The sequence below is a fragment of the Lissotriton vulgaris genome, chromosome 10 (assembly GCF_964263255.1).
Source record: "Lissotriton vulgaris chromosome 10, aLisVul1.2, whole genome shotgun sequence".
NCBI lineage: Eukaryota > Metazoa > Chordata > Amphibia > Caudata > Salamandridae > Lissotriton > Lissotriton vulgaris.
This window is the reverse complement of record NC_141698.1, coordinates 841,035,843-841,062,093: the sequence shown is the minus strand read 5'-3', so window position 1 is coordinate 841,062,093 and position 26,251 is coordinate 841,035,843. Positions and strand designations below refer to the sequence as shown.

Here is a 26,251-nt window from a genome sequence, read left to right as displayed (position 1 = left end):
TTATGGCACTTAGATGATTTATTTCAGTGCTTTGCAGATTTGCTGCACTTGAAAGTTGTAAGGGAAGTTGACCACACTTACATTCTCAGTTTCCTTCCATTGGGCTACCCAGATGCCCTACTAATCAGTAGCATCTCTGTGGTTTTTGAGATTTACTCTTGCAAAATGCTACAGATCCGTTCCTGGTGTAAGGCAGCCACCCTTGCTTGTCCTGCATAAACTACTTCACAGCCCCACTTCTTCCCAACAGCATTTTCCTCATGCAAGGATACCCCCAACGTCCTTGGGCAATTGTCTCTTGCCCAAGAACCACAGCATAGGCAGCCTCCACTACCTCACCCCCCTCCTTTGTTCTGAAAAAAACATTCAGATATTTCTGGTCCCAACCTGGAAAAGGGAGTTGGCTATCTATACCAGAAAACTGATGCACCAAGAATGTTTAATCGCAACTAGGGGTGCAGACCACCTTTTTATAGTATATCAAAGCTAAAAATATTGTGTGGGCAGAATATTGTATCAAAAATATGGAGGACCAAAATATCGAGGAAGTAAATATATATATAATAAAAGTACCTATCTGGCGAGTAAAGTACAGTAAACCTTTGCCTACCCATAGAAATTTGCCTTCACAACATTTTTGTCCTCAATATTCCGAGCACAGTATTTTGTACACATAATATTTGTTATTCAATATTTTGTCCAAACACTTGTAGACCATGGAATCCAGCAAATACATCTTGACACACTGGGTGGAAGTTTCTGTCAAATCTTTATTAAACTTGCATACAGGAGCTGTGTATTCCTGTAAGAAAATTGGTTATTAGGATGAAAATCCTTCCAATGTAATAAGACCCTTATTTAACAAATATCTGCAATGCCATATTACACACAGGCATTCACCCTTCTAAATGGAAAAAGGCTGAAGAAGCAGCACCTTGATCCTTCAGAAACAAAAAACTACAGACCTATCGCAAGCCTTCCATACCCAGCCCAAACTTTTGAGAAAATAACGAACTCGCAACTGGCCCATTACATTGAAGATAACAACCTGCTGGACGAGAGGCAATTCGGCTTTAGGAAAGGCCACGGTACAGAATCTGCCCTCATTAAAGCATTAGACGAAATCAGAACAGTACTAGACCAAGGTGGTGCTGCTGTTCTAGTGGTTCTAGATCTTTAAGCAGCCTTTGACATGGTCGATCACGCTACGCTGATTGACTGTGTCTCAAACATTGGCATCAAAAAAAGGGCCAAAGAATTATTGGCCTTCTTTCTTTCTAACCGCACACAACTAGTGAGTCTTGGCGATTGTAAGTCCTCCCCTTTTACCCTCCCGTGCGGTGTGCGACAAGGTTCATCCTTGAGTCCGACCTTGTTTAACATCTATGTGTCGGACCTGGCCAGGGCCATCAAAGCCCACGGCATGGGTCTTACATCCAACGCCAATGACACACAATGGTGCTAGCAATCCACAACTACGGAGGAGCAATTGTGGCCAGCTTCCAAGACGGAATGTTGGCCATCAGTACCTGGATGGCCAACAATTGCCTAAAGTTAAACTCTGATAAAACAGAGGTAATGATTTTTGGTAATCTTTTTCCTGTATGGTCCTCTATTTGGTGGCCAGCCAATTTGGGACCACCACCCAATCTGGTTTTGAAAGTTAGAAATGTAGGGGTCTTGTTCGACGACAAGCTGTCTTTTACATCCCATGCCAATGCAGTCGTCTCTTCATCTACTTACACTCTTAGGATGATAAAAAAACTCCTACCGTTCCTGCCATCCAGCGCCGGAAAAACCCTTATCAGCACCCTAATAATGTTAAAAATTGATTACCGTAATGGCCTCTTCCTCAACACCCAGAAAAAGGTCATTAATAGAGTACAGATGGTGCACAACTCGCCGCTAGAATGTTAACAGTTACCCCTAAGTATCAACCAACTTCAACGGTAGTTCGAAAACTTCACTGGCTACCTATAATAAGCCGAATTAAATTCAAAGCACTCTGCATTACCTTCAAGGCCATCCACAAAATTGGACCTGATTTCCTGAAGAAGGCTTTGTGTGTCTATATTCCCAATAGACCCTTGCGTTCATCAGTGGCCAACCTTTTGAAGGTCCCTCGCACTAAAAAAGTCTCCTGAGGTGACAAAAGATTCACTGTCACCACTGCCAAATTGTGGAACACCCTCGATCTGCATATTAAATCCTGCCCAACTCTACTTGCCTTCAGGAAACTGTTAAAAACATAGATTTTTAATCACTAGCCACCTACTCTTGGCTCAATCTTCTCTACAGTCCGCAGTGCCAAGACACCCAAGGGTATTTGTGCGCTCTACAAATTGCTTAAATAAATAAGTAATAAATAAGACCAACATCTTGTCAGGCCCAAAACTCAAGCTCAATAAATAAACTGGTACAAAATAAGGGTTAACCCACTAGTACTGGGACCTGGGCAGTTGAATGTTGTATATAGAGTGGTCCCAGTTGGAACAACATACTAAACACACAAATTAGTGAACAGCATTAGAAATCATTTATATAGACAAATCAGTATGAGTGATGTTCTTTAATATACATCCTCAAATGCAAATTAATTGTCTGATGATTCATACATGGAAGACATATAAATGATCTCAGTGTCAAAAAAGAGAGGAGACAGGTGAAGGGGGGAACCGTGATTGGGATGGTGTAAAAGATAGAAAGCAAATTGAAAAGGTAATCACAAGTGGTCTTATGCACATTCAAGGTTCAGTACCACATTGACATATATGCATTGTCAAAAAATAAATCAATCATTAAATAATCCTATCCTATACACATAACACAGTCACTAAATGTTCTGTTGTTTGGGGGGTAGGATGATGAAGGTGTGTCGACGTTTCGACCCCATACAATTGTAGGCTGATTCCTGCCCTACTGCGGGGTCTTCTTCAGGACAAGTGAAGGAGGTGGGAGGGTGAGGGAGGGCACCTGAGAACAATAAATTAAATTTATGTTTAGGAAAACGAAGCAGTGCTACTACTAGTCAAGCGCTAAGACAATCACAGGATATTTACCTAAAAACCACAGCAAAGAGCGTGTGGTATCGTCTGAAGTGTAGGGTGGGCCAGGCGGCTCCAAGGAAAAGGAGAGCGTACGAACCTATAACAGAGATTAGGTTGTATTAAGAAAAGTGGGCTGGTAGTCAGAGTGTCCCACATTAAAGTGGAATCATATCACAACATCGTGCTCAAAATCAAGTAGCATCTAAATATACCCAGCCGGGTTAAAAAATTAATTAGGCCAGTCATACACACGAGGGGTGACCAACACAAGGTTCATCTGGATAAACCCTTCACAATTCAGTACATCATTGGGATTTCAGAAGTAGTGAAATCATCGCGTCTCTTAAACAAAAGTTGGAATACATCTGCCCTTTTTGCAGCGATTTAAAATATGCAAACAACCCAATAGTGGAATAGAGCATATTATTTACCCAAAATTTGTTCACTCTACCCGGGCTTCTTGAGCGTTGTTTAAAGAAGAGGGGTGGGTCTCCATCAAAGGCTTCCGCAATATTCGTCTGGTCGCCTATTGCAGGTTGGGGAAAGGAAGGGAAGGGGATCGTCATGCTATTTGCAAAAACGGGATGGAGACATCACGTGTTGTACTATTATAAACAAGAGCGATGTCGAAGTCACTCGTCATATGCGGGTTCTTTTCAGCTTACCGCATTTAGTCAGCGCCTGTGCAATCGATGCATTCACGAAGGGGTCTGAGCATTCGTCTGAGTACCGTAGGGCGGGAGCTCTTGCTGTCTCGGGTTTTTAAGGGAATTCAAACGAAGCGCGAGGTATGCGCGCGTGTGTGCAGCAGCTGGATGGCTGCAGTTCGTTTGGGCCAATCACATGTGTACTGTAGTTTGAAGAAGAAAGACTACCGAATTGTAGTTCTATAAGGCCGGTTCAAATTAAGCACAACAGTATGTATGAGGCAGTTACTTTTTATCACATAAACACAATACCCAATGCATCAAAAGGTCGTATTAGCCCATGGTATTAAATTAGTGGTGCATATTAAAATATTAATTGCATAACTATCATGGTTAACAAAGTTGTAATCATTATTGTGAAAACCTTGCATAACGGTGTTTGTTCAGCATATTTGTGATAATTGTTTAATACATAGTTAAATGTGCGCACAGAAACATCATCATATGCCGTTGAGCCTAATGAAAGGTTGATCCAATACATTCAATCGCATAAATCGGCATGCAGTAAATTAGTGGATAAACGTATCAAGGAATCTGTAAGGAAAATTGAAGGCACACAACATGTTTGGAAAGACCAAAATTAGTGTAGACATGCTAGCTGAGCATAACTGGAATCTAGTTCATTCAACCCATTTTTTATGGTGTCCAAACGGTTTATCCATTTACTTTCTCTTAGATCCAATACGGAAGTGATGTCACCACCCCTGGGCCCAAGGGACACCTTTTCCAAAACCACCCATTGAATCTCTTCAACAGTGTGACCTGACCTCCTATAGTGGTCCACTAATGGTGCCCCAACGACCTCACACCTGATCCTACTCTGATGTTGGAGGATACGTGCCTTAACTTTTTGCTGTGTCTGGCCAATATAGGCTAAGCCGCATGGACATAAGATACAGTAAATAACGTTGTTTGTGTTGCAGTTCGTGAAGGTCTTAAAGTCTATGATGTGATTTTTATAGGTGAATTGTTTTGTTTGTATCCCCATGGGACAGGCTTTGCAGTGTCCGCATCTGTGATTACCCGTGATAATAGGTAAGTTCCACATTGTTTGTAAGGAAGGGGGTTCAGGGATTTCAAGTAAAGAACAAACTACATGATCTCGAACATTCCTGGCTTTTTTAAAAGAGTGCATGGGTAATTCAGTTTGTCCAATTTCCTCGGATACTAATGGCCAATATTTGTTGACAATTTTCTTTAAATTGTTACTCTGTGTGCAGAATGTGGTAACACAAATCATCCTCTCTGTTGTGTCCTCATGTTTAGGCTGCGGTTGAAGGAGTTCCTCCCTGGGGCTATACCAGGCCCGTTTTTGTGCTCTCTTCACCAGTCTGCGTGGATATCCTCTTTCTTGCAGTCTCGTACTGAGGTCTTCTGATTCTGTGAAGTAATCTTCTTTCCTGGTGCAGTTGCGCCGTATACGGAAGAATTGACCAACTGGAAGATTGTCTCTTAGACTCCTCGGATGGTGGCTATTGTAGAGTAATAGGGAGTTCCGTTCAGTCGGTTTTCGGTATAAAGTTGTTGCCAAATTATCCCCGTTACAAAAGATAGTGATGTCAAGGAAATCTATTTTCTCCTTATTCCATTGCATGGTGAATTGGATATCTCTACTTTGCTCATTTAGCCATTGGTAGAATTGGTTCAGGGTTAGTTCAGGGCCAGTCCAAAGCATCAGGACATCGTCGATGTAACGATACCACATCGTGACATTGTCTTTAAAAGGATTATTCTGATTGAGCACGTGTTTCCGTTCATAGTCGGCCATATAAATAATGGCCAAGTCCGGCGCAAAGGCTGCCCCCATTGCGACGCCCTTGGTTTGGACGTAGAAATCACCTTGGAACATGAAAAAGTTCTTTCTCATGGCAATCGTCAAAAGCGAGATAATGAACTCAGTTGGTACTGGCATGGGTGCTGTTCGTCCGTCCAACGCTTCCCGCATGACTTCCAATGCCTCAACCTGTGGTATGCTTGTATAGAGTGACACTATGTCACATGTCACCAAGAATTGCTCCCCCATATTGAATTCCAAACCATCAACCAAACTGATGGTATGCATGGAGTCTCTTAGGTAAGTTGTAGTTCCTTCCGCCAGTGGTTTTAGAAAAATGTCAATGTACTTAAAGAGGGGCTCGAGGATTGATCCACAGCCCAAGACAATTGGGCGTCCCGGGGGATCTTGCATGTTTTTGTGGATCTTTGGTAGAGTATATATAGTTGGAAGTCTTGGGTTACTTTGGTTAAGATATTTAAACTCCAAGTCACTCAGAAAGCCCTGGTCTCTGCCAGTTGAAGTCACCTCTAGGATTTCTAGTGCCAAATCTTTGGTTGGATCCTTCCGTAATTTTGCATAGCTCATCCCATCTCCTAGTTGCCGCATTATTTCGTCCTTGTATTTAGCTGTGTCCTGGATAACAATCGCACCCCTCTTGTCCGCCGGTTTGATGACGATTCCCTTATTATCTCTGAGGGTAATGAGGGCTTTTCTTTCCTCTTTGTTGACATTCAGTTTTGTGTGTTTACGTGTTGATAGTGTGTTTTCGACTTCTTTGAGTACCATATTTTCATATGCCAGAATCTGGTTTGACATCATGCTGCTAGGTGGTACAAAGGTGGAAGGCACTCTTAGACCTGTGGTGGAGGAATTTTTGGATGGGGGACTGTTCCTGAAAAAATACCGTAGTCTGATTTTGCGGAAAAATCTCATCAATTCAATTTTCACAGTAAACCGATTGGCAAAGGACGTGGGTATGAAAGATAAACCTTTGGCCAGGATGTCTATCTCATTTGGGTTCAAGACATAAGAAGACAGGTTTACAACAGGACTGGCTCTGCTGGCTACCATCTGTAGACCTTCCGTTGTGTCGCTATTTCCCCGTGGCTCTCTTGTTGGAAATGTACTTGTTTGGGCGGTTGGCCCCGGCTCTTGTCCCAGTTGGAATTCTGGCCTCTGGTTGCACCTCTCTGCCAATTGCCTCTTCCACGTGGTGGGCGCCATTGGCCCTCTCCTAAAAAAGGCTGAGGTTGTTGAAAAGATCCTTGTGGTTGGTTCCAATTGGTCTGGTAAGAATAACCAGAATTGGTGGCCCCTTGGTCGTTATCACTGTCGCCACTGTACGAGGAATCCGAGAATGTGGTGAAGCATTGACAAATGCTAAGGAAGCACTTGAGAAACTTGCAAAAACCTTAAAGGATTTCGAAACTACAACCCAACAGCGAAAACTTTAGAAACTTTCCAAAGATATTAGGTACTACGATAAGAAGAACACGTACCCGTACCTCAACGAGGATTATTATAAACAAGATCAGCAAGGTCGCTTTACAGGAAGGGGACGGGGGAGTTTCCGCGGCCGCAGGAACTTCACCACATTCTCGGATTCCTCGTACAGTGGCGACAGTGATAACGACCAAGGGGCCACCAATTCTGGTTATTCTTACCAGACCAATTGGAACCAACCACAAGGATCTTTTCAACAACCTCAGCCTTTTTTAGGAGAGGGCCAATGGCGCCCACCACGTGGAAGAGGCAATTGGCAGAGAGGTGCAACCAGAGGCCAGAATTCCAACTGGGACAAGAGCCGGGGCCAACTGCCCAAACAAGTACATTTCCAACAAGAGAGCCACGGGGAAATAGCGACACGACGGAAGGTCTACAGATGGTAGCCAGCAGAGCCAGTCCTGTTGTAAACCTGTCTTCTTATGTCTTGAACCCAAATGAGATAGACATCCTGGCCAAAGGTTTATCTTTCGTACCCACGTCCTTTGCCAATCGGTTTACTGTGAAAATTGAATTGATGAGATTTTTCCGCAAAATCAGACTACGGTATTTTTTCAGGAACAGTCCCCCATCCAGAAATTCCTCCACCACAGGTCTAAGAGTGCCTTCGACCTTTGTACCACCTAGCAGCATGATGTCAAACCAGATTCTGGCATATGAAAATATGGTACTCAAAGAAGTCGAAAACACACTATCAACACGTAAACACACGAAACTGAATGTCAACAAAGAGGAAAGAAAAGCCCTCATTACCCTCAGAGATAATAAGGCAATCGTCATCAAACCGGCGGACAAGGGGGGTGCGATTGTTATCCAGGACACAGCTAAATACAAGGACGAAATAATGTGGCAACTAGGAGATTGGATGAGCTATGCAAAATTACGGAAGGATCCAACCAAAGATTTGGCACTAGAAATCCTAGAGGTGACTTCAACTGGCAGAGACCAGGGCTTTCTGAGTGACTTGGAGTTTAAATATCTTAACCAAAGTAACCCAAGACTTCCAACTATATATACTCTACCAAAGATCCACAAAAACATGCAAGATCCCCCGGGACGCCCAATTGTCTCGGGCTGTGGATCAATCCTCGAGCCCCTCTGCAAGTACATTGACATTTTTCTAAAACCACTGGCGGAAGGAACTACAACTTACCTAAGAGACTCCATGCATACCATCAGTTTGGTTGATGGTTTGGAATTCAATATGGAGGAGCAATTCTTGGTGACATGTGACATAGTGTCACTCTATACAAGCATACCACAGGTTGAGGCATTGGAAGTCATGCGGGAAGCGTTGGACGGACGAACAGCACCCATGCCAGTACCAACTGAGTTCATTATCTCGCTTTTGACGATTGCCATGAGAAAGAACTTTTTCATGTTCCAAGGTGATTTCTACGTCCAAACCAAGGGCGTCGCAATAGGGGCAGCCTTTGCGCCCGACTTGGCCATTATTTATATGGCCGACTATGAACGGAAACACGTGCTCAATCAGAATAATCCTTTTAAAGACAATGTCACGATGTGGTATCGTTACATCGACGATGTCCTGATGCTTTGGACTGGCCCTGAACTAACCCTGAACCAATTCTACCAATGGCTAAATGAGCAAAGTAGAGATATCCAATTCACCATGCAATGGAATAAGGAGAAAATAGATTTCCTTGACATCACTATCTTTTGTAACGGGGATAATTTGGCAACAACTTTATACCGAAAACCGACTGAACGGAACTCCCTATTACTCTACAATAGCCACCATCCGAGGAGTCTAAGAGACAATCTTCCAGTTGGTCAATTCTTCCGTATACGGCGCAACTGCACCAGGAAAGAAGATTACTTCACAGAATCAGAAGACCTCAGTACGAGACTGCAAGAAAGAGGATATCCACGCAGACTGGTGAAGAGAGCACAAAAACGGGCCTGGTATAGCCCCAGGGAGGAACTCCTTCAACCGCAGCCTAAACATGAGGACACAACAGAGAGGATGATTTGTGTTAACACATTCTGCACACAGAGTAACAATTTAAAGAAAATTGTCAACAAATATTGGCCATTAGTATCCGAGGAAATTGGACAAACTGAATTACCCATGCACTCTTTTAAAAAAGCCAGGAATGTTCGAGATCATGTAGTTTGTTCTTTACTTGAAATCCCTGAACCCCCTTCCTTACAAACAAGGTGGAACTTACCTATTATCACGGGTAATCACAGATGCGGACACTGCAAAGCCTGTCCCATGGGGATACAAACAAAACAATTCACCTATAAAAATCACATCATAGACTTTAAGACCTTCACGAACTGCAACACAAACAACGTTATTTACTGTATCTTATGTCCATGCGGCTTAGCCTATATTGGCCAGACACAGCAAAAAGTTAAGGCACGTATCCTCCAACATCAGAGTAGGATCAGGTGTGAGGTCGTTGGGGCACCATTAGTGGACCACTATAGGAGGTCAGGTCACACTGTTGAAGAGATTCAATGGGTGGTTTTGGAAAAGGTGTCCCTTGGGCCCAGGGGTGGTGACATCACTTCCTTATTGGATCTAAGAGAAAGTAAATGGATAAACCGTTTGGACACCATAAAAAATGGGTTGAATGAACTAGATTCCAGTTATGCTCAGCTAGCATGTCTACACTAATTTTGGTCTTTCCAAACATGTTGTGTGCCTTCAATTTTCCTTACAGATTCCTTGATATGTTTATCCACTAATTTACTGCATGCCGATTTATGCGATTGAATGTATTGGATCAACCTTTCATTAGGCTCAACGGCATATGATGATGTTTCTGTGCGCACATTTAACTATGTATTAAACAATTATCACAACTATGCTGAACAAACACCGTTATGCAAGGTTTTCACAATAATGATTACAACTTTGTTAACCATGATAGTTATGCAATTAATATTTTAATATGCACCACTAATTTAATACCATGGGCTTATACGACCTTTTGATGCATTGGGTATTGTGTTTATGTGATAAAAAGTAACTGCCTCATACATACTGTTGTGCTTAATTTGAACCAGCCTTATAGAACTACAATTCGGTAGTCTTTCTTCTTCAAACTACAGTACACATGTGATTGGCCCAAACGAACTGCAGCCATCCAGCTGCTGCACACACGCGCGCATACCTCGCGCTTCGTTTGAATTCCCTTAAAAACCCGAGACAGCAAGAGCTCCCGCCCTACGGTACTCAGACGAATGCTCAGACCCCTTCGTGAATGCATCGATTGCACAGGCGCTGACTAAATGCGGTAAGCTGAAAAGAACCCGCATATGACGAGTGACTTCGACATCGCTCTTGTTTATAATAGTACAACACGTGATGTCTCCATCCCGTTTTTGCAAATAGCATGACGATCCCCTTCCCTTCCTTTCCCCAACCTGCAATAGGCGACCAGACGAATATTGCGGAAGCCTTTGATGGAGACCCACCCCTCTTCTTTAAACAACGCTCAAGAAGCCCGGGTAGAGTGAACGAATTTTGGGTAAATAATATGCTCTATTCCACTATTGGGTTGTTTGCATATTTTAAATCGCTGCAAAAAGGGCAGATGTATTCCAACTATTGTTTAAGAGACGCGGTGATTTCACTACTTCTGAAATCCCAATGATGTACTGAATTGTGAAGGGTTTATCCAGATGAACCTTGTGTTGGTCACCCCTCGTGTGTATGACTGGCCTAATTATTTTTTTAATCCGGCTGGGTATATTTAGATGCTACTTGATTTTGAGCACGATGTTGTGATATGATTCCACTTTAATGTGGGACACTCTGACTACCAGCCCACTTTTCTTAATACAACCTAATCTCTGTTATAGGTTCGTACGCTCTCCTTTTCCTTGGAGCCGCCTGGCCCACCCTACACTTCAGACGATACCACACGCTCTTTGCTGTGGTTTTTAGGCAAATATCCTGTGACTGTCTTAGCGCTTGACTAGTAGTAGCACTGCTTCGTTTTCCTAAACATAAATTTAATTTATTGTTCTCAGGTGCCCTCCCTCACCCTCCCACCTCCTTCACTTGTCCTGAAGTAAGACCCCGCAGTAGGGCAGGAATCAGCCTACAATTGTATGGGGTCGAAACGTCGACACACCTTCATCATCCTACCCCCCAAACAACAGAACATTTAGTGACTGTGTTATGTGTATAGGATAGGATTATTTAATCATTGATTTATTTTTGACAATGCATATATGTCAATGTGGTACTGAACCTTGAATGTGCATAAGACCACTTATGATTACCTTTTCAATTTGCTTTCTATCTTTTACACCATCCCTATCACGGTTCCCCCCTTCACCTGTCCCCTCTCTTTTTTGACACTGAGATCATTTATATGTCTTCCATGTATGAATCATCAGACAATTAATTTGCATTTGAGGATGTATATTAAAGAACATCACTCATACTGATTTGTCTATATACATGATTTCTAATGCTGTTCACTAATTTGTGTGTTTAGTATGTTGTTCCAACTGGGACCACTCTATATACAACAATAAATAAACTGGGCTCAACTCCTGGTAGCTATGGTGTTGCGTGTTTATCTAGGTTCCTGATGGATACTGTGACCTTATGCCCCTATTCGGCTATAAATCCATTTATTCCCTATATTGGCATAACCGTTCAAGTGCGATTTTCTGAAAAGTCATCTCTGGCCTCACACGAACAGAGCCACATTCCAGCATAGTTCTCTCTGCCACTTCCTTTGCGACCAATTAGTGCAATGACAGAGCAGTAGTCACTATCTGATATTCCTAGATAACACTCCGAGTTCTTCAACAAGATAAAAACTCAGCAAACCTGGAAATCCCCGCTTGCTGTGTTTTGATTAGTAATGGAACTCTAATGAGCAACTGATAACTATCACTTCCTAGTGACATCTTTAATTGACGTCTTATGTCCAGCAAACTTGCGTCAAACCCGGCACCTGTCAGGTATAAATATTACCAACGTTGCCTTAAGCAATTGCTGTTGTGCGAGCTACTGTTGCTGATGCCAGCTGCCTGCAAGACCCCGTGTTGGTAAATCTAGCACTCTGTCGCTGCAGCCTGCTGTCCCTGTGGTGGTGAAGCTGCTGATACAATTATCGCTGCTAAAGCGCGAACTATGGTACAGTACGCTTAGGAGTTGAACAGTCGTCCCTCTGCGAAGACATCCAGCAGATTCCAGCTGCCCGCGGACGCTGTCCCCCCTCCTTCCTCGACGCGCTGAAGAAAAGCCGCTGCCTTTCTCGTGCAGAGAAATCCAGCTCTGGCGTTTCCGGTCTACCCTCGCGGGTGACTGGGATATCGAGAGTGACCCCTGAAGGAGATACCAATCCTCCATCATTCTATTCAGAGGTATGGTGTTGACTAAACCCTTAGACGAGAATTCTTGAAACAAACCTTGGCAAAACCAACTTAACTTAAAGCTACTTACTTGCTCCCCTTCCACGTGTTAGGCTTAGGTCAGGCACACTGGGGTAGGCTTAGTTAGAAGCACCAGTTGAGTATGTTAGCCTAATGTATATATGACTGTATATATGTTTTATTACTTTTAAACCATTGTATGGCTAAGAAACCATATCAATGCTTTTACAGTTCTATTTCGCAATACTTATCTTACTGTACGTACTTTTTATAATAACAATTCTTGCAATTGTGGCAATACATTTCTCTTGTACGAGAAGAAAGACTGTTCAATAAATGTTAACCCTTTATTGACAAACGCCCGTCTCTCTATTCTCTACATCTCGTGAAAGTAAACTGCACTAGACTGACTGAGTGAAATACATGTCTATTGTTTCACACGACCCTAGAGATTGACTCTTGATCTGAGGAGCAAAGTTGTCATGTTGCACGGTTGTTGGAAAGCTGAATCCCTTCTTGTCTGTGCCAAGGAAGCTGATCACTTCCTATGCAGAGAAGAAAGTTTCCAGTGACCTCTGAGCTAGTTGGTAACACACCCAATTAAGTTTAGCATAGTCAGTGGAGGCCTGGAATATCCGCAGTTCCACGTCGATACTACTGTTTATGTTATTCCAATGCGCAGGGCCTAGTGGGAAACTAGGAACTACACTACAATGGCACAAAGGAGACACTTAACTGAAGGAAAATTGTGCAAAGTATTTAGAAGTACCAAAACAATTAAAAAGCCAAAACACATCACAAGACAAATCCTATAAGCAGTTTTCAAAAACAGGGAAAATGTTAATTTGAAAATTGACAAAAAATTATTAAAATCAAAAGAGAGACTCAGAATGTGAATTTGTAGGGCAAAAGCCAAGAAAAACGAAGACACCTCTCAGAAGGACTGTTCGTGACTGACCGGGACCTAGACACGATCTTAGGCCGATTGCAATGGAATAGAGGTTTGATGCACCAAACGGATCATCCTGGGCAAAGATTTTAGCTTCTTTCTTAGTCTCTGAAGTTGAAGGCGAAATCCTGAAGCTGGGCAAAGTTGATGATTGTATCCAGTAAAGTCCTCTCAAAGTCAGATAGTGAATGGGTGAGGTCTTACTGAAGCTATTGCATTAGCAGGAAAAAGTCCAAGTTGAAAAATTCAAATTTAACACTTGTCGAAGTCCTCTCACCATTCTGACACTTTTTGCACCTTTGCCTGGTCAAGATGTCCACATTTAGATTAAGATATTTATATTAGCTCCAATGCTTAACATGACAAAACAAATATAGAAGAACTAGAGACAAGAAAATATTCACCAAAATACAACAAAATGTGTTAGATGGATGATAATATATACCCTGAGGAAGATTACTTTTAGTGAAGAAAAAAGTTGGCTGTTTGGTGCCGCAATTGGCTGTTCAATGAAGCCTGAAGCTGTATCCAATTAAGTCACACAAAATCAAACTACTTTATGGTGAGGTCTCACTGAAGCTCCAGCGGTATTTGAAGTCCAAGCATCTTCTAAGCTCCAACCTTTCAGGCTTTCTTGACCAGTTCCTCCTCGTCTCTTTTGAAGCTCCCAGACATCAGAAACAGCATGTAGGAGTCATGCCTCACTCCTATAGAGACCATCAACAGGGTCCACTCCAGGCCCATTTGCTAATGGTAAGGTAGACACACCATGAAAAAGGCCTCTTGCAGCTTGTTGTATCCCTATAGCCATACAGGAGGCCAGCCCTTTTCTCTTCTTCCACAGGTCCAAAAAGTTATTTGATGAACTGGGGGGGGGGGGATTTGTCACTTTTGTAAGATTCACTAGCTAGTGGCAGGACATTTAAGGCTTTGGCAAAGTTGTTTCTGGCCCAGGGCCCCAGCCTTTCAGGAGGCCCCCATGAAAGAGGCAGCTCTTTTCCACAGAGAGTCATGCTATGATGATCTTGAATAATTCTTAAACAGATTGTCAAATACCGTTTTCCTATAATTTATTTTTAATGTGGGTGATGTTTCAGAGTCTATGTACAGACATACAGAGAAATGTGTTTATGTTCCATGTCACGTGTCACTATCCTTGAATATTAGATGTAAACACATTTAGAGTGTGGACAAGTTTGAATATTCACTGTTAGTGACCTGGCCAAATCGGACACAAAAGAACTGATATTGGATCATAAATTCAAAGCTGTTCCAAAAAGGGGCCTCCAAAATACATTTGGCCCAGGGCCCTAGAATATTTAAGATGTCCCTGGCTAGGGGGTGTAGGTGACTACTGGACACTGTCTAGCCAATAAGAAAAATGTTTCCAAGGGTAAATATTCTCACATAAGCAGCACATCCTGTTTGCCTTACTGCATACAATTTCACAGTGGACTATGTTGAGCAAAGTGCAACGTAGTAGTACTCTTTTGCCTTTGGAAGTGGCTGGTGTTTGAGCTGGGAGAGTATCTAGTGAAATGTACAGTCCCCTCCTCATCCACACAAAATTAGTTCTTGGACATGCTTCCTATCCCCCTGCATTTGTACAAAATTGGCTACAGTTGGTCCCGGAAACAAAGGCTTCTGTTTCCCAGGTATCTCTTTACATGTGACTGTGAATGAGAAGGTCTTACCTTGGTCCCTTAAAAAATGCTGAACGTTTGCCAGCTGCTCTTCTTGGGATGAGAGGAGTCACATGCCTCTGTGACACTGGCAGTTAAGCAGACACCAGCCCTTCTTAAACAGCTGTCTTTGCAGTGCTCTGTGAAGCATTCCTTTCCTTTGTCATGTAGAACTACAACAAAGTGGGTTGATTTGAATGCCACTTGTGAGAAATGTTGGTAATGGTTGAAGGGTGTGTGAGTCCTTCTCAAGCAACAGCCACAATCCTTGTCAGTGTAAACCACAAACTGTCACTAAATTAGCCTGGGCCAGATTCACAGAACTAACTTAAGACAAAATCCTAAACTTATTACCATTTTGGTATTCACAGAAGGCGCTTACTCGTTTTGGTATTCACAGAAGGCACTTACTCATTTCGGTGTTCACAGAAGTTAGGAGTCCTAACTGTAGGACTCCTAAATGCCTTCAGTGAATACTGAAAGTCTTGAAGTTAGGATTTTTCTCAGTTTAGGAGTAGGACTCCTAACTTTACTACTCCTAAACTGAATTGTGACTTAAAATGTGACTATACCATTAAATAGGGGTTTAAATTAGAATTCCTCAAACACCAAACTTGGCATTCGTACCTGCTCCCAATCAAACATTATCACTTATTAAATGTAAAATGATAACTTAATGTTATCTTATGGGAGAGGTAGGCCTTACAATAGTGAAAAATACATTTAGGAGGTTTTTACTACCAGGACATGTAAAACGTTGAAGATCCTGGCTTAAGGCCAGCGCGAGCCCCGGGGGAGTGGGGGACCTGAGCCATTTACTGACCTGGGAGGTCACTTTTGGGGGTTGCGGACAGTTGCAGCCCGAGCGCTGCTCCCCTGTGATACCGGACCTTGCTGCCTGCCGCATCCCGATCACCGCGGCGAGGCGGTAGATCGGGAACTACGGTTCCCAGCACCCCTTGCGCCCAGGAAGGCGCGCATCCAGCATCCTGCCCCGCCCCCGGAGGTGCGCTTAAGGCCAGCGCAAGCCCCCGCGTCGCGGGACCGCGCGCGGGCTAAGCCCTCGGAGGCACAAGGAGGACGGGACGGGCCACCCCCCTGTCATTTCTATCAAAGAGGTACTGTGATTCCCCTTACCATTTCTATTGACCCACCTTGGCGATTCGCATCATACCATGTCTATCTGGGAGGAACTTAATGCCCTGTGTGGAACTAAATATATCCCTGACTTTTTACCCACTACAAACATAGCCACCAACCCAGACGATGTAAATACCAGCCTGCAGCTGTCACCCCTTTGCTCTAAGAAACCCCAATCTCCAACCAAAGCACCACCGGGTGGGCTCAACACCAAGAGAAAGAACAATTATGCCACTGCCAACGGGAATCCAGCCAAAACCCAAAAACCATGCTCCAGTCCCTCTCAGCCCCACTCCAACCTTAGCTCTGTGTCGGGGGTTATGGAGCAGGGAAGAATGGAAAACCGCCCATCATCCCCTCAATCAACTTTATTGGACCAGCTTGAGCATTTATTAACCTCTCTAATTTCACCACTGGTGGCAAAAATTTACGATCTGGGGGACAGGATTTCCAGCATTGAACTTATAATCAAAACACACATTCCTTCAAGAACAAAACCAGTATTATCAGACCCTCCTATTCCCCCAACTGTCCCGGAAAAACCCAAACCGAATTCCCGCAGGAATGCGCATTCTCAAACCATACCGTTTGTACAACCAAACCATATTGAGGCCAAACCTGAACCTGTTAGAATGCCACGAATTAACTTACCCCCCGAAGCCGCCCCTTACGTGACCGTTGTTTCTGGGATCCCACCACTAACCCACGGAAAACTTGAAACACGTCAAGATCTATTACATAAGTCTATGTTTTGGTTACAGACCAATAGACCCCTCCCACCTGACCTTGATGGGGGGATCCTAAGTGTTAGGAGGGTGGGGTGGTTGGGCACTTTGCCAAAAGCCATCCCAGGGGACCTGGTGCTAATTAGATTCAAGCACAGGAAAATAGTCCCTTATTTACGATCCTGTAAGTATAAAGAGGGGGATGGCCCAATTCGTATCTGGGACTTACATGACTTTTATCCGAGCATTCCACCCACCCAATTACCAAGAACAGCAGTAAAGAACTACAATGTTTGGGGCGGGGGACTCCGCACTTGTAATTGACCCTAGCTTACTGCTGCCATCAGATTCGAACCTTCATAGACCACTGCTTGATGACCTTCCCTAGATCGCTACTCCACTAATTTGCACTTAATGTTCGATTCTTTCTTAGTTCAATATGTGCTTCTTTTGACAGGGAATTGTCCTATATTGATTAGCTGACTTGTTTTATTAATTTAATCATGCTTTTAACATGTAATGAAATTTTGATGTATGTATTTATGCTTACTGTTGCTTTTATGATTTTAAATCAAATCAAATAAAGCTAATCTGAATTGTTGAAGAACATGTCACACTTTTTAAATTAAATACAACCTGTCATATGGGCTGTTTAGGGCCTACCTCAGGGTAGAGATTTATGTCTTAAAAATTAGGGTTTAGGCATAGAAATAGAATTATTTTGCCAGGTTGAAATGACAGTTAAAACTGCACACTCAGGCTGCAATGGCAGGCTTGAGACTTGTTTAAAGAGGCTAGTTAAGTGGGTGGCACATTAAGTGGTGCAGGCCCACCTGTAGCATTTAATTCACGGGCTTAGGGTACATGTAGTGCCACTTTACTAGGGACCTTCTAGTAAATCAAATGTGCCAATTGGGTGTGAGCTGATCTTACTTTATGTAAAGGAGAGAACACAAGTACTTTTGCACTGGATAGCATCGGTAAAGCATGCAGAAAAATGATACAGCAAAAATACGAGGAGTGAGGCAAAACGTTTGGGTGAAGACCACCCTATGGCTGACATGTCTAACATCACTTTTAAATTCCCTCTCCAGACTTAGAATGTGAATCCACTATCAAAGTTTTAAGAACTTGTTTGGGTTTGTTCATTTTCAAATACCATTTTATGGCTGATACTAAGGCATAGTTTTATGCAGGAGGAAATCTTTCACAGCTAATAGCAATAATGCTGTTTCCAAAGCAGGAGTATCCAAAGCAAGCACACTATGAAGTGGACTATCGCTGTGCATGGCTGTTATCAGTATTCCTGAAGAATAAATCAAGGGCAGACAAATGTGCAGGCCCTGTCTGGAATTTTTTCCCCTCTTGAAAACCAGAAGCTGTAGTACCATGCTCCCCCTCCCCCATGCCATTTCCCGAAAGGCAGAGCTCAGGACTGACTAAATGCAGCTCTCTGTTAGCAAATACCTTATGAATTTACAAGGGCAGCACTGTATTCATCCTCACTCACTTCAATGTCTGGGTCTCTACACCCTATTCGTAGTAATGCAGTCAATACATTTCCACTGTGTGGGGGAACTGTATCCATCCATTATCATGTGCCATGCTAAACCAGGAACCATCCAAAATGTATCCCACTTGCCCCAGTACTAAGACTCTCATCACACACAGAGTCTGAATAAGATACCTGTGCTACACATCAACTGGACATAAAAGTATTCATGGAATATCAGTGCAATATCTGGGTTTTACTTTAAAATGGGACTTGACACGAGAGGTCAATAGACAATTTACTCTCTTAACACAGAGAAAAAGGTCTTGTCATTGCAAAGTTTTTGGAAACTTGGTATACTGCCACCTCCGATTGATGTGACAAACACCGGGCATGTACAGTAGTCCTTTGCTTGCTTTCTAGTACAGGTTCAGGATGTCATGTTACCAGGGAATGGCATAGGGATCTGAGTATACACAATAATCATGATGCCAGGGTCATGCAAAAAGTAAATCTACCAGTTTCACTTTCTGGTGAGCACTCAGGACAGGGGTATACTTCTATTTTCCATTCAGGGGACTTTTCAGTGCCAACAGCTACACTCCCTGTCACGGAGAGGTGAAAAGCCCTGCCCAGCCACTATAAACAGTGGTCCTATCTTTACTGTCAGTGCTCTGTAAACCAGGGTGGTGGCAATGGTCGTACTTGATAAAGAGGGTACATATAGTTTGCCCCTCTGGATTACAAACCTGTCTTTGGCTGTCAATCCATGTTACTAAAATACCTCCAGTGCTCACACGATTGTTGTGTATGCTGAGGCGGGAAAAAAGTTAGCGCTTGCTGTGGTGTATTCAAGGCAAGACTGCATGCTTTCAAAATCCATCCGAGTGTCCTTTCTCCATTCCAATAGATAGTAAATCAAATACTTTTCTACCACAACTAAAGCATTATGCAATAAATCTAGTGCTGTTGTCCTAGTGAATGATCTATACACTTTATATGTTCCCTGTAGCTCTTACAATTATTTAGCCAGCTTTATAGGCAGCATAGAAACCACTTCCAAGGCCCACATTATAATGGACCAAAGCGGTCTTTCCTTGGAGGATACCAGTCTAACCCATTCCAGCTTGCCTAGGTCTTAGGGAGTTGAATCTCCAGTCTGGAAACAACGGCCTCTGTAATTCCAGGCAAAAACACTGAATTCAGACCATGCACAGTTCCCTGGGTGCTGCAGTTAGCTACTGCACCTGCCCCTTACCCGCCCTGCTTCTGCACAACAGGGGAGCTGTAAATACTGCACCCACCTCTCCCTTCGCCAACTCCTCCACTGCCACTTTCATCATGGACCAAAATCAGAAAAAGACCCCAGTCAATTTACCACTTTCTCCAAGCAGATGTTTAATGAAGTTAATTTTTGTCCTGGTATTTTCGCCCAGAATGGGAAAAAGCATAGATCTGGATCATGGAGAATATAATAGCCAGGTTTACATAACTGGATTTTTATCTGGAATCAGAATCTATCCCTTTTTATCCCACAGCTAAATCCAGGTATCTAGTAATGGAGATCTGAGTGTTGTAAGTTCTTCTGAAGGTTCTTTAATGCTTTCTCTGAATAGTACAGGACACTCCCATCACTATTAAGGTTGCCTAGGCTACTCTGAAGTTTTGCTTTTGGGCCTTTTGTACCCTGGCTAACGTTTGCTAGAATTGCCTAACGTCCAAAGTTCGATGAACCCTAAATTGGATAAACATGAGAGGGATTCTTCATTTGTCCCAGTTCATATATTTAGAGGCAGCTACTGAGGTAAGTCTCAAGTATACTACACAGGAAAAATAAGCGATAGGGAGACAAGCAGAGCGAAATGACAACCAAACAAATTCAAAAGAGCAAAAAAACTATCAGCCTAGTAAAATCAATGCAGTGATGCAGATACGGATAAACAAATGTAGGAATAATAAACATCTTACTTTGTTTCTTCATGTAATTCTAAATTAATCCTAATTGGGTAGGCATTCAATTTGAAATAAAATGTTTTTTCACAATGAGTAAAAAGGAGCACTGTTAGGAAATAGTCGTATTTATTCCAAATAAACTTAGTGAACTCCCCTATCAATTGATTTCCACAGTGTTATAAAATATTTGGCATTGAAGAAAAGGAAAGACGTCCATGGGAGTCTGCAAGACAAGAATGCATTAAACTTGGTGGCAACCTTGCAACCATAAACAACCAAGATACACAAGGTAAGTTATTCCAGAATTAGTATTAAAATGTCTTTCATACCTCAAACTTTTGCCTTATCCCTTCCTTTGCCTACCACATATTTCATCGGGTTGTAAATATCAGTCAGTAGGCAAAATGCAATAAACTGCTTGAATATTTCTGGGGGCGCAGTTTTAATAGTAGCCACATGAAAATCCCCATGCACTGTTAACCTCCCCATTAACAGTTGTAATATCCAGTCAACCTTAACGTTCAAGAGCCTAATTGGTCTCAAAAGGATTTCTCAAGCTCCACACACCATACTTAAAAGCAACTTATTTTGCCCTGGATACTGATAGCGCGGACTGGGCCATAAAATGTCTTAATATATCAGCAATTTACCATATTTTAGGGTTAAGCCCTGTTTTAGGTGCTAAATCATTCTTCTTCATCTTCTCAGTGATGGACCTTGGAATGTTGTATTAGGAGTCAAGGAGCACAACTGACATCTCAATCCTAAATGTCATTAACAGTTTTGTTGTAGTCTTCCTTTTACCTGCTGCACTCTCCTTTCAGTAGTTCTCTGCCTACCTGCTCAGCTTGTGATAAGGTCATGTAGAATGTTGGAGTGTGTTTGTAGGAGTGGAGTGTCAGTTGATCTGGATGGCTGAGCAGCCAGGAGGCTGCTCCTGGTGGGGCATTAACTTGGGCAACTTAAGGGACATCTAAAGGACTTACCATCTTCCTATAACTTAGAATCTACTTTGTAACTTCAAGAATAAATATACTTAGTGAACTACAAAACCCTGACTGCGCATATTTCATCATTACAATACTGGCGACGAGTTGGAGAACCTACGCGATCTACATTGAATTGGCTTGTACATATGAAACTGGAGAAGTGCAAAAGAAGCTAACTGACTGTCCATATGAAAGTGAAGAAGCGCAAGCAAAAAGAAGCTAACTGTCTGTCCATATGAAACTGAAGAAGCATAAGACAAAGAAGAAGTGCATGAAGAAAAAGCAAACTGACTGTCCACATGCCCCTCCAGTGACCAAAGACCGGTCGGCCCCAACGTGGACGTGCCAGTTATTGTTGAACTTGGGTGAGTGTTAATTTTCCCCATATGTGTGATTTTACTAATTGAATTTGCTGGACTGGGGTGACTGTTCCCTAATGTGATCGGACAACGGATATATGACGTTACCACGCGTACTTTTAGCACGCATACCATTACCACGGATTTTTTACAACGCAGGTCATGTTACAACGGATACCCTCACAACGCAATACACTACAACGCACATACTATTACAACGCATACCATTACAACGTAAGTATAGGTAAGTATATATATATTTTAAAAAATTATTTTTGTAATATTTAATTTAATTAATCATTATATTATTTAAAATAATTTTTTTTAAATATTTAATTTAATTATTCATTATTTATTCATAAAATAATTATATTAATGAAATTATTTTAAATTGTAATGTTTTAAAATATATATTAAAAATACCCCTGTACCCCAAAACCCATACCCAGCCCTAAAACCTAAAAATACCCCTGTACCCCAAAACCCAAACCCAGCCCTGAAACCTAAAAATACCCCTGTACCCCAAAACCCAAACCCAGCCCTAAAACCTAAAAATACCCCTGTACCCCAAAACCCAAACCCAGCCCTAAAACCTAAAAATACCCCTGTACCCCAAAACCCAAACCCAGCCCTGAAACCTAAAAATACCTCTGTACCCCAAAACCCAAACCCAGCCCTAAAACCTAAAAATACCCATGTACCCCAAAACCCAAACCCAGCCCTAAAACCTAAAAATACCCCTGTGCCCCAAAACCCAAACCCAGCCCTAAAACCTAAAAATACCTGTACCCCAAAACCCAAACCCAGCCCTAAAACCTAAAAATACCCCTGTACCCCAAAACCCAAACCCAGCCCTGAAACCTAAAAATACCCCTGTACCCCAAAACCCAAACCCAGCCCTGAAACCTAAAAATACCCCTGTACCCCCAAAACCCAAACCCAGCCCTAAAACCTAAAAATACCCCTGTACCCCAAAACCCAAACCCAGCCCTAAAACCTAAAAATACCCCTGTACCCCAAAACCCAAACCCAGCCCTGAAACCTAAAAATACCCCTGTACCCCAAAACCCAAACCCAGCCCTGAAACCTAAAAATACCCCTGTACCCCCAAAACCCAAACCCAGCCCTGAAACCTAAAAATACCCCTGTACCCCAAAACCCAAACCCAGCCCTAAAACCTAAAAATATCCCTGTACCCCAAAACCCAAACCCAGCCCTAAAACCTAAAAATACCCCTGTACCCCAAAACCCAAATCCAGCCCTGAAACCTAAAAATACCTCTGTACCCCAAAACCCAAACCCAGCCCTAAAACCTAAAAATACCCATGTACCCCAAAACCCAAACCCAGCCCTAAAACCTAAAAATACCCCTGTGCCCCAAAACCCAAACCCAGCCCTAAAACCTAAAAATACCCCTGTACCCCAAAACCCAAACCCAGCCCTAAAACCTAAAAATACCCCTGTACCCCAAAACCCAAACCCAGCCCTGAAACCTAAAAATACCCCTGTACCCCAAAACCAAAACCCAGCCCTGAAACCTAAAAATACCCCTGTACCCCCAAAACCCAAACCCAGCCCTGAAACCTAAAAATACCCCTGTACCCCAAAACCCAAACCCAGCCCTGAAACCTAAAAATACCCCTGTACCCCAAAACCCAAACCCAGCCCTGAAACCTAAAAATACCCCTGTAACCCAAAACCCAAACCCAGCCCTAAATCCTAAAAATACCCCTGTACCCCAAAACCCAAACCCAGCCCTGAAACCTAAAAATACCCCTGTACCCCAAAACCCAAACCCAGCACTGAAACCTAAAAATACCCCTGTACCCCAAAACCCAAACCCAGCCCTAAAACCTAAAAATACCCCTGTACCCCAAAACCCAAACCCAGCCATAAAACCTAAAAGTACCCCTGTACCCCAAAACCCAAACCCAGCCCTGAAACCTAAAAATACCCCTGTACCCCAAAACCCAAACCCAGCCCTAAAACCTAAAAATACCCCTGTACCCCAAAACGCAAACCCAGCCCTGAAACCTCAAAATACCCCTGTACCCCAAAACTCAAACCCAACCCTGAACCCTAAAAATACCCCTGTACCCCAAAACACAAACCCAATACCCCAATACTTACCTATAAACTTACCTAAACTTACGATGTAATGGTATGCGTTGTAATAGTACCTGCGTTGTAAAAAAATGCGTTGTAAAGGTATCCGTGGTAATGGATCCTGCGTGGTAATGGATCCGTGGTAACGGTACTGCGTGCTAAAAAATCCGTGGTAACAGTTACATACCCGGACAACCTGTGTGAAAAGCTGATCTCTGAAGCAGACTAGGAAAGCGCAACATCGTTTTGTGAAGGAGTTAAACTGCAGCAAATGTTTACTGATCTGGGATTTACACGCAGCTGATATTTCTTTTATACAAGCTGTCACGTCTTGTGCCCAGAGTGCTGTGTTTGGAGGCAGATACAGCGCGTCTTGGCAATGGAAGAGTCTCTCGCGCGTTCTGGCTTGAGAGACCTTTTTAACTTTTAAAATCGAGCCAACAAGTGTACAGCATGCAGCGCTGTGGGAGGAGACACTTTTGAGCACCACAGTTTCTATTTGCCGGTGGAGCGTTGGGTCTGACTAAACAGCGCGCTTGCAGCGCGTCTTGGCAGTAAAGTGACTTATCCTCCTGTGCTAGCCGACTCACCGTTGGTCAGAGTGACAGTTGGTGTGTGGAGCTCTTCCTTGTTCGCCTGCCTGCCTTGGAGTGATGACGTTGCTGGAATCCTTCGTGGTGTTGGTGAAGGTTTCCTTTGACCCTTGTGACGTTCAGCGCCTAAGCGTGCCCTATTTCCTTCAGAAAGCGACGCTGAACGACGCTGTGGCGGCCATCTTGGCACATTGGGAAGAATCCGTTTGTATGTGCTGAGAACCACAACGTTTAAAATTGAAGAATGAAGATCGTGATGTTTTGGTTTTCCAGTCTAGTTCACGACGTCTATCAGGTCCCTTGACATTTTGTTTTGCTTGCTGGATTTCGTGGGTTTTCACCTCGTGGGCCAAAGCGAGCTCCTGACAAAAACTTTATGTGGTGTCATCTCGAGTTGGTGGTGCTGCCTGTAACGCTACTCTTTACATATACTGGATTTAACCTGCACCACCTGGACTACGAATGAATGATTACTTGTATTAGACTTTTGGGCGAAGTTTTGGACTTTCGGGTGAGGTATTCGCTCATCTTCACATGGACTGGACTTTCGGGTGAGGTATCGCTCATCTACCTAGACTACGGTGACCACGTTTTTTGTTTTAGTTTGTTGTGTTTATATTACCTTGTGTTTTACATTTGCATTTTCACAACATTGTATTGGGGGCATGTTACTGTGGTTGGTTTGTTTGTGACCATGAGGTGTGTTTTGTTGGAATTATGTTGTTTTACGGAAGACGTCGCAAATCTTCCCGTATTTACAACATTCCTTACTTGAGACAGCTCACCGGAGCATGAGACATTCTTATTTTTGCTGGTCATTTGTAGTTTTTGTCTCTTGTTTTCTGGAGTGGTGTTGGTAAGTATGTGTGGTGTTTCTTTGACTCTGGTGGAGTGTCCCTCATTCAGTTGTACGTGTGTGTCATGGGTCTAAAGGTTTTCCTTAATTTAGTTTGTCGTGGGTTTTGGTAACCTATTATTTGTTTTCCTTGGATTTAGTTTCCATAATCTGTTTGCCTTAGGTCTAAAGAAACCTATCATATATTTGCCATGGGCATGGTGATTTCCATAATTTTGTTTTCCTTTGGGTGTAGTTTTTTCCAAAATTTTTGTCTATCTTGGGATTGTTTTTTCCCTTAATTTGTTGTCCTTCGGGTGAAGGAGTGCCCAGGGTGGGTTGCCTTTTGGGTTGGTGTGGCTCGCTGTGTGCTTTTTTTTGTTTTGAAGTGCTTTTGGGTTGTTGTTTTGCATTTGCAGTTGGCATGGCATGTTTGCTTTGTCTTAGGGTGACCGATGTTACGTTTGCCTTGAGTTCTAATTACTCATAATTTAACAGTTTTGGATTTACTGTTACCCATAGTTTTTTTTTTATGGGTGTTGGACCTGTCTTGTGGCGTTTTAGGTACACCGTGTGGTGTGTTGTTTTTGGAAACGCAGTATGTAGTTTTTGATTGTATCTTTTTGACTTGCATTCCTTGTTTTCCTTATTTTACCAGAGGGTAGGGTGTATTATATGTTTTTGTAGTGCATCCTCTTTTCTGCCATATGTGTGTTTTACCATCTCTATGCATTTTTGAGTAAGGGGGTAGGATGTGTAGTATGTTTTATTTCATGGCGTTATCAAGGGGGTAGGATGAGATGTGTGGTATGTTTTATTTCATGCATTTTTCCTCACTCTTATTTGTTCTTTCACTACACTACTTCCTTACATTTGTTTGTTATGGTCTTCACAGCAATCGGAGGTGATGTACCCTTTTCTTTTTACTGCGTCCTTCTGTGCTCTAACGTGTGTCTAACAGCTTCACACTTTCAGTTTGTTTTTTCATATTATAATGGGGGAGATGTGTTGTAGTCTTCCTTTT

The 26,251-nt window shown here is 42.8% G+C and overlaps 1 protein-coding gene across 1 annotated transcript in view; it reads left to right on the top strand.

The window, feature by feature from the left end:
- LOC147688870 (macrophage mannose receptor 1-like) overlaps nt 1-26,251 on the top strand; it is a 758,166-nt gene that overhangs the window by 526,399 nt on the left and 205,516 nt on the right. The window contains exon 21 of the mRNA XM_086941771.1: nt 20,520-20,634. Coding sequence (XP_086797897.1) covers nt 20,520-20,634 — 115 coding nt within the window. The remainder of the gene's footprint in view (nt 1-20,519; nt 20,635-26,251) is intronic.